General features: G+C 41.6%; 1 protein-coding gene across 2 annotated transcripts; it reads left to right on the top strand.

Moving 5' to 3' along the window:
- Nucleotides 1-5,679: 5,679 nt before the first annotated feature.
- Nucleotides 5,680-9,646, top strand: LOC117416146 (group XIIB secretory phospholipase A2-like protein). Of its 2 annotated transcripts, none has more exons than XM_034027214.2 (4): nucleotides 5,680-6,008; nucleotides 6,964-7,052; nucleotides 8,101-8,266; nucleotides 8,968-9,646. In XM_034027214.2, the coding sequence occupies exons 1-4, from the start codon at nucleotides 5,765-5,767 to the stop codon at nucleotides 9,084-9,086; spliced, it is 618 nt and encodes a 205-aa protein (XP_033883105.1). In that variant the 5' UTR covers nucleotides 5,680-5,764; the 3' UTR covers nucleotides 9,087-9,646. The 2 variants fall into 2 exon arrangements, with proteins under 2 accessions (XP_033883105.1, XP_033883106.1); XM_034027215.2 differs by having other exon boundaries at nucleotides 5,681-6,008; nucleotides 6,964-7,040.

Below are 9,646 nucleotides of genomic sequence, written 5' to 3' on the forward strand. Positions count from 1 at the left end.
GGGAAGGAGGATGCTTGGTATTAACAAGGTGTGTTTTCCTGAGCGAGTAAGTAGTGCAAACGTCAAGTCAGCAGAAACTAAACAGCGCTGTCTGTCTTGGGGTGGTAACACTGTGTGTGCAGCACCTTTCACTTCTCAATTCACTTGCCTGCTGGCAATGTTGACACATGGACCTTGTTGGTTTCTGTTCACTTACAGCCCTGCACACTCTGCCTGGACTTTTCCCTTTCCAGGCTCATTCTCATTTCTACCCCATACTCTCCTCCCCACCTCGCAGAGCGAACCACAGAATCTGATACAGGAGCTCTTCCTGGTATGTATGGTACAGTCCATGCTGTAGATGAGCCCTACTCGTGAGTGAATACAAACCAAGTTGCTATATATATATATATATATATATATATATATATATATATATATATATATATATATAATCATCATCATCATCATCATCATCATCATCATCTTCAACCTTTTTCAATCCACTGTTGGATGAAGGCCTCCCCAAGATTCTTCCACAAAAGCCTGTCTGCTGCGTCCCTCATCCATGTTGCTCCAGCATGTTTCCTAATTTCATATTGCCATCTTCCTGGAGGTCTTCTTCTTGGTGGCTTTATATCTCTTGGGATCCAGTCTAGTATCTCCTTGGTCCAGCGATGGTCTGTTCATCTTGCTACATGTCCGGCCCTCACTGCCATTTCAGTTTTTTCGCTCTTATAATAACATTGCATACTTTTGTTTGCGCTCTTATCCATTCCTTCCTTTTCCTCTGTCTTGTTATTCCCAGCATGCATCTTTCCATACTCCAAGTTTCGCATCGGTAAGTTAGCACTGGCAGCACATTTTGGTTGAAGACTTTCCTCTTGAGGCACAAGGGTAGTTTCCCTTTCAGAACCACACTTAATCTTCCAAAGGCACTCCAGCGCATTTTTGCTCTTCTGTTGATTTCGCACATTTGGTTCTCCGTTGCCGAAACTAACTGTCCTAAGTATACGTAGTTATTGACTTCTTCAAGCTTGATCCCATTAACTTCAATTGCCTGTGGAGTGGTATATTTATTGAACATGACTTGAGTCTTCTTCAGGTTCATTTTCAAACCCGCTTTGATGCTAGCCTCGTTTTATTCTTGTTTGTAATTCTTCTGGGCATGTTGTAAATATGAGGATGTCGTCAGCAAATCGTAGGTGATTGAAGTAGGCTCCATTGAGCTTCAGCCCTTTATTTTTTTTCAGTTTTGAAAATGGCTTCTAGGGTGGCCTTGACAGCTTTGGGGAAATTGTATCTCCTTGACGAACTCCTTTTTTAATCTTGATTCTGTCGCTGTTTTTATGGAGTCTTACTGTGGATGTCGCATTCTTGTATATGGTGCTGATCAAAATCAGTTTGCAGTTCTTGATGACAGTCCTGTCCTCTTGTTTGATTGCTAAAATCTGTTTTTTCCCCCAACGATCAGTCTTTGTTTTGCTTTCTTCATGCTTCGGTTGTTTTCAATAGTTTTCTCTACCAACCTACAGTTGAATGACCGTATATCCTCAGTAATGCGCTTTCTTACTGTCTTGCAGAGCTCAATGTGTTCAATCTTTGACTTCAGAGCTGCTGTTTGTTTCATTTCCCTTCTTTTCTTCATGAGGTCTTTTATCTCTTGTGTGATCTTCTGGTCGCATTTTGTACTCTGTGTTCCAGTGATGTTTTTTGCTGTTTCTGCAATTACTTACGTCACTTCCTCAGATTTTATTTACCTCGATGGCTCAATCTTTTTGCAGATCTTGAAGAGCGCTGAATCTATTCTTCAGTTCCAGTTGAAACACCAGGCTTTGCTTCTGGAGCATTTCTACATTGATTGTGTTGGATTTTGTCATCACAAGTTTCACTCTCTCCAGTGCTGTGTTTAGGTGTATTTTGCATCTTACAAGCCTGTGGTCACTTCCTGTGCTAAAATTGTTTACTACTGAGATATCTTGTATGATGTGCTTCTTGTTCTCTGCAATTTCGACTAGTCTGTCGCCCCTCTCATTCACCATGTCCAAATTTGTCGACTGAATTCTCATCTTATTGCTGGGCTCTTCCCATTTTCATGTAGTTCTTGTACTTCTTCATAAAAATATTCAACGTCTTCATCTGAATAGCTTGTTGTTGGTGCATATACTTGGATGACCTGAAGTTCATACTTCCTTGAAACTTTCACTATCAGTCTTGCAGACCTCTCTGACACGTTGTTAATTTCTACTATGTTATTCTTGATTCTCTTGTGGACAATGAATCCAACGCCTCATGTTCGTCCATCTGTAGTGCCTCTGTAGAAGAGAAGATGCGGGCCATGTTTTTGTCTGTGCTTTCATCATGGGGGTGTTGGCCATAACCCACCAGGGCACCTCGCTGTACTTCGTCTTGTAAACCTGTTGTCACCCTCCTGCCACTGAGGCAGTAGAAGTTGGAGATTATATATATATATATATATATATATATATATATATATATATATATATATATATATATATACACACAGCTCTGGAAAAAATTAAGAGACCACTGCAAAATTATCAGTTTCTCTGGTTTTACTATTTATAGGTATGTGTTTGGGTAAAATGAACATTTTTGTTTTATTCTATAAACTACTGACAACATTTCTCCCAAATTCCAAATAAAAATATTGTCATTTAGAGCATTTATTTGCAGAAAATGACAACTGGTCAAAATAACAAAAAAGATGCAGTGCTGTCAGACCTCGAATAATGCAAAGAAAATAAGTTCATATTCATTTTTAAACAACACAATACTAATGTTTTAACTTAGGAAGAGTTCAGAAATCAATATTTGGTGGAATAACACTGATTTTCAAGCACAGCTTTCATGCGTCTTTCACATTGATGTTGGGTGACTTTATGCCACTCCTGGCGCAAAAATTCAAGCAGCTCGGCTTTGTTTGATGGCTTGTGACCATCCATCTTCCTCTTGATCACATTCCAGAGGTTTTCAATGGGGTTCAGGTCTGGAGATTGGGCTGGCCATGACAGGGTCTTGATCTGGTGGTCCTCCATCCACACCTTGGTTGACCTGGCTGTGTGGCATGGAGCATTGTCCTGCTGGAAAACCCAATCCTCGGAGTTGGGGAACATTGTCAGAGCAGAAGGAAGCAAGTTTTCTTCCAGGACAACCTTGTACTTGGCTTGATTCATGCGTCCTTCACAAAGACAAATCTGCCCGATTCCAGCCTTGCTGAAGCACCCCCAAATGAGTCCAATTTTCAGCTTTGCCCAACACCTGGTCGTCTAATGGTTAGACGGAGACCTGGAGAGGCCTACAAGCCACAGTGTCTCGCACCCACTGTGAAATGTGGTGGAGGATCGGTGATGATCTGGGGGTGCTTCAGCAAGGCTGGAATCGGGCAGCTTTGGCATGAATCAAGCCAAGTACAAGGTTGTCCTGAAAGAAAACTTGCTTCCTTCTGCTCTGACAATGTTCCCCAACTCTGAGGATTGGGTTTTCCAGCAGGACAATCAAGGTGTGGATGGAGGACCACCAGATCAAGACCCTGTCATGGCCAGCCCAATCTCCAGACCTGAACCCCATTGAAAACCTCTGGAATGTGATCAAGAGGAAGATGGATGGTCACAAGCCATCAAACAAAGCCGAGCTGCTTGAATTTTTGCGCCAGGAGTGGCATAAAGTCACCCAACATCAATGTGAAAGACGCATGAAAGCTGTGCTTGAAAATCAGTGTTATTCCACCAAATATTGATTTCTGAACTCTTCCTAAGTTAAAACATTAGTATTGTGTTGTTTAAAAATGAATATGAACTTATTTTCTTTGCATTATTCGAGGTCTGACAACACTGCATCTTTTTTGTTATTTTGACCAGTTGTCATTTTCTGCAAATAAATGCTCTAAATGACAATATTTTTATTTGGAATTTGGGAGAAATGTTGTCAGTAGTTTATAGAATAAAACAAAAATGTTCATTTTACCCAAACACATACCTATAAATAGTAAAACCAGAGAAACTGATAATTTTGCAGTGGTCTCTTAATTTTTTCCAGAGCTGTGTATATATATATATATATATATATATATATATATATATATATATATATATATATATATATATATAGTTTTGGTGGATTGTAGATGTCAAAGAAATCAGCTAAAATTAGAATTGTGATTGTGTCACTTGTATGCAATATCATAATGCAACTCTTTGTATCGATGATGTCATGGTTTCAAAGTGCCCACCCTCCACCTCAGCCCCCCCAAAAAAGTAGATTCATAGAGCTTCTCTATCATTGTCTTAATTAAATGAAAGTTTTGGGCTCCGGCATAGCTGTACTTTATAATAGCTATGGCACATAATCCAAGACCCGTTGGTGGGAATTAGCCATGTTTTACCATGTCACCTTGGGTCTTTATTGTAATTTATTTTCAATCCTTCACCTCGCATTTCTGTTCTTTATCATGTCTGTCTGTGATTTCACTATGCTTTACTGCACTTTTACCATGGTACACTGTCACGGAGGTGCCTCCCCCTGCTGGTTTGTGCTGCGACACCCTGCTGCTGGTAAAGATATCCAGTGAGACTGTGCTGTGCTGGAGCTCACCTGGGCTATGTGGAGATCGCTGATCTCACCTGGGCTACGTGGAGATCGCTGATCTCACCTGGGCTACGGGGATATCGCTGATCTCACCTGGGCTATGTGGAGATCGCTGATCTCCTGGTATCATTTCAAGCAATATGGGACAGCCAGGGGTCATCGGGCGGGGGGGGGATAGATTTTTTTTTACCCATAAAGTTCTTAATATATGAATCTCATGTTGTTCTCAAACCTAAATTAATGAACATTGGAAGGGAGGTGAATGGGTTTTGTGGGTGTAAATGCTAATTTATTCCCTGAATACCACCCCTCCCCCACACCCCACAACAATGACATCTCGGTGCCAAGAACAACTACAATGCCCTCAAACACTTTTTGATATAATGATGTATAACTAATGCTTTCAACACTGATGAATGAATTGTATCAGTGGTCCCAGGATATAGCCTTCAAATCCAACCATTATTATTATTATTATTATTATTATTGATTTCTTAGCAGACACCCTTATCCAGGGTGACTTACAATTGTTACAAGATATCACATTATTTTTACATACCATTACCCATTTATACAGTTGGGTTTTTACTGGAGTAATCTAGGTAAAGTACCTTGCTCAAGGGTACACAGCAGTGTCCCCACCTGGGATTGAACCCACGACCCTCCGGTAAAGAGTCCAGAGCCCTAACCACTATTCCACACTGCAACCATGAGATCATCATTGCTTGGTAAAACTACCTGGAGTTTGAAGGGTGTTGCATGACATCATCACTAATATAATGAACCCACACCAAGCTGAATCACAAATAGATTCCTTCTGGCCTCGACTAGTAGTAAAAAAGAAAGAATGAAAGAAAGAAGGGCCACCATAAAAACCAAGAAAAAGTTTTAGTGTGGGGTTGTGGAGCGAGGGAATCGACCAGCCTGCTTCTGTGGGACAAAGGGTGGCATTCCATTGAACTGGAATCCTGTGATTTGAGCTGACCCTTGGACTGCTTTTCAAATCTGTCCTGCTGTCTGGTTTACCTAATCAGGGAGTGAAGTCCATCGGTCGAGGGGGCGGGGAACAGGGAGAGTGTATGTATGTGAGTTTGATCTCTGCTCTCTCACTCCCTCCCTGAATAACTCCCAGGTCAGCACGTATTCTACTGAACGGATTCCTCCACCTCGTATAGCCATGAAGCTGCTTGTCCCTGTCCCTGTTCTCCTGCTCCTCTGCCTCTCTCTGGGGCCCGTGTCCTCCCAGGAGGCAGATCAAGCTACTCCCGCGCCAGCACAGACCCTCAATAACACAGAGAAGGAATCAGACTGGGGCATCGGGAGCGTCCGGGGCGGCTTCGAGGCAGTCAGTGGATACTTCGACTCATTCCTGGAGCTACTGGGGGGGCGCAATGGGGTCTGCCAGTACCGCTGCAGATTTGGTATGTAGAATTAATACAGACAGATAAAAGAGAAAGTAATAGGACATGGAAATTCTTGCCAATGATTATCATTATTAATCATACCCTGTAAAACATGTGTTTTGAACTATAAGCGGTCACCTCACAACAGATTGGATTGTTTTGACAGAGAAACCTTGAATAATCGGACTATCTGATGTTGATTTATGTAAACTAGTCCAAGACCAGTGCTAATCTGGGTCTGTGAAACCAGCTGATTTCCACTTTAAAAACTCTGTAACTGCCAACCTTTGAAATGAAGGGATGAAGCTTTGCCTTATCAGTCTTGGTGAACTGGCTCCAGTATTCTGTAAATATGATGACAGGTGTTGTGTAATATGCAACAGTTCAGCTGCTTTATCCTGTATACTGTAATTGTGTTTCCAGTCAACACTGCTCAGTGCTCTTGTTATTTCACGGTTCTTTATCCCCTGCCAGAAATGTCTACACGGGATATCAGTTTAATACAGTTCCTGTTAAATGCTACAGAATATCGCATGTTTTTGTTAATGACTCGCAGCAATTCATATTCCTCTGAGTATCTCTAGAAAAATAAGTATTATTATTATTATTAATTTCTTAGCAAACACCCTTATCCAGGGCGACTTACAATTGTTACAAGATATCATGTTATTTTTACATACAATTACCCATTTATACAGTTGGGTTTTTACTGGAGCAATCTAGATAAAGTACCTTGCTCAAGGGTACAGCAGCAGTGCCCCCCACCTGGGATTGAACCCACGACCTTCTGGTCAAGAGTCCAGCGCCCTAACCACTACTCCACACTGCTGCCCAAAAGCAACAGTAAAAGACATTTGTTCTTCTGGTCTGCAAATGAAATGTAGAGTTACAATATGCTGCATCATTAATGCCCTTTGATAGTATATGTTACAGAGTTACCCTTTAACCTCCCTCTCTCTCCCTCGCTCCCCAGGAAAGGCTCCCCTGCCCAGGCCAGACTACAAGAGCCCCGAGCCCAACGGCTGCAGCTCCTATTTCCTGGGACTCCAGGTACCAGAAACTGTATGTAACTAACACTAATACCACCAGAAAGATCAGCAACCCAGTCAACAAGGAATAAATCATGTGATTTCCTGCCGGACCCCCCGTGTCTACTGGTTTTCATTCCAACCAAGCTCTCAATTACTTAACTATACCCTTAATTGAACTGATCATTTGCTTAATGAGACCTTTTTCAGCTCTTGAACAGTTGCAGATTTCAAGTTAGCTATAACATTTGATAAGTAACTTGAACTGAAACTGTTTAAGATCTGAAAACAAGCAAAAAGATTTAATTAAGTAAATTATTATTAAGGGTATAGTTATGTAACTGAGACCTCGATTGGAATGAAAAACAGCGGACACAGGGGTCCCCAGGACCCAGATTGAGAACCCCTGCTCTAGTGGCGCTTTGCTTAAATGATACTTTATACCAGATCTGACGTACCTTTCTGGCTAGAAGGGCCATACCAATGACCAGGCAGGGGTGGCCAAATTGGCCCTTCCAGTTCAAGTTACTTATCAAATGTTATAGCAAACTTGAACTATGCAACTGTTCAAGAGCTGAAAACAAGTAAAAATGTCGAAGCAAATTATCAGTTCAATTAAGGGTCTAGTTAAGTGATTGAGAGCTCGGTTGGAATGAAAACCAGCAGACACCCCCAGGATCGAGTCTGAGAAGCCCTGCACTATATTATGTGTGTTATGTATATAGATACACATTTTTAACCACTTCTGAAAGCTTAAAGCTTAAAACATGAAAACGAAAACGATGGGGATCACACATATCCAAGAAATGAAACAGGAAAGAAATAACCCGGATTTGTAGTGAAGTATCTCTTTGATCACCTGTAACAGGGATGGAAATAAGACTCCCATTGCATAGCAGTTTGATCCTTCCCTGGTTTTATTGTGTTTAATTAGAGACACCCGAGTTTGTCACCTATATGCTGTGGCTAATCAAGCTCCTAGTAAAACCTGGAATGGGTGATACTGCTATGCATTAGGAGTTTCATTGCCATCACTGTCTTTCTCAGCTGGTTTGACTGTCAGTGATTTTGTTCCCCTCCAGCTTGACCTGGGCATCCCAGCTATGACCAAGTGCTGTAACCAGCTGGACCTCTGCTATGACACGTGTGGCGCCAACAAGTATCGCTGTGACACCAAGTTCCGCTGGTGCCTCTACGGGATCTGCTCTGACCTCAAGAAGAGTCTGGGCTTTGTGTCAAAGGTCGAAGGTCAGTGTGTGTGTGTGTGTTTTTTTAACCTAAATGTTATAGCTATACTTTGTGCAGTTCATGGATAAAATGTACAGTAACCTGTCAAAACTACAAACTGAATAAACAAACATTATCTGTTTTGAACTAGAGCAGGGGTGGCCAACCCTGTGCCTGGAGAGCCACAATCCAGCAGGTTTTATAGAGAACCCTTAATAATCCATTTCTAAAGACTTGGAACAATCGTTTTGACTAGCTAAGCAGGTCAATTGATGATTAAGGGTTCCCTCTAAAACATACTGGATTGTGGCTCTTCAGGACCAGGGTTGGCCACTCCTGAACTAGAGAGTTGCAGATCAGGGCACTGAGGACACTGCCACCTGGTGTAGATTGTAGGTACTACTGTGATGATGTCAGGATAATCCAGCATGTATTCTGATTGGATGAGGCTCAGCTTGTAATATTTTATAAATCATTCAACGCCTCACAGCCAATCAAAACACAACATTTTCAAATTTACAATTCTTTATCTTATTTAACCATACAGGTGTCAACTGACAAACTGACAAGGCTATCCTTTATCAGTGTTATCTTCATGAGTTAATGCATTAGCCAAAACTTTTGTCTGCTTGCCTCTTAACTTGAGTTATTAAAAACGAGTGAAGCTGTGAATGGGTGTTTTATAATTACATTCCCTTTCTCTCTGTCTCTCGTACCTGCAGCCTGTGAGTCGGTAGCAGACACCCTGTTTAACACGGTCTGGACTCTGGGCTGCAAACCATTCATGAACAGCCAGAGGGCAGCCTGTATCTGTGACGAGGAGGAGAGAGAGGAACTATAAAGCCAAGGACAGCAGTGCCAGTACTGGAGAGGCATTCCTGTATAGAACATGAAATAATACAACAATACAGTACAAGAACACAGCACATTCCAATGTAATAACATTCCACAGTGTTAAAACCGTTCTACACAGAGACCAGTGCAGTCAAAAACTAGATTAAATAGACATGTCTACAATTGTGACTAAACTATGGACTATGGATTTTTCTGATTGTTGCGATGCTGGGGCACTCTTAAGGAGTGCTGACCAGTTCCAGCCAATCAGACTTTCAAATTCTTGGGCTTATAGACACTTAATATAAAATATACAATGGACATATAACTTTGTGGCTCTTAAGGGGCAGACTATGGTCTTTTGCATAGGCAAGAACACTGATCCTAGACTCAATAACAAACAACACAATGGCACATCAGGGGCGCTAAGCCACCTTAATCAGCCCCTTCATATTGTTTTCTTGTTGCTGTAGTCTCGTCTGCACGCTGTTTGCAAACCCATTGAGCTTAAATGTGTCATTATTTATTTGTTGTCTTTGCGTGAAATGAAAACCACATTGTGCTGGA

The sequence above is a fragment of the Acipenser ruthenus genome, chromosome 7 (genome assembly GCF_902713425.1).
Source record: "Acipenser ruthenus chromosome 7, fAciRut3.2 maternal haplotype, whole genome shotgun sequence".
Lineage (NCBI taxonomy): Eukaryota > Metazoa > Chordata > Actinopteri > Acipenseriformes > Acipenseridae > Acipenser > Acipenser ruthenus.

Excerpts from the sequence above, each read along its gene's own strand:
- LOC117416146 (XM_034027214.2), top strand. The coding sequence starts at position 5,765 with ATGAAGCTGCTTGTCCCTGTCCCTGTTCTCCTGCTCCTCTGCCTCTCT. Across the intron at positions 6,009-6,963 it reads CCAGTACCGCTGCAGATTTG|GAAAGGCTCCCCTGCCCAGG; the intron begins GTATGTAGAATT and ends CTCGCTCCCCAG. Across the intron at positions 8,267-8,967 it reads CTTTGTGTCAAAGGTCGAAG|CCTGTGAGTCGGTAGCAGAC; the intron begins GTCAGTGTGTGT and ends TCGTACCTGCAG.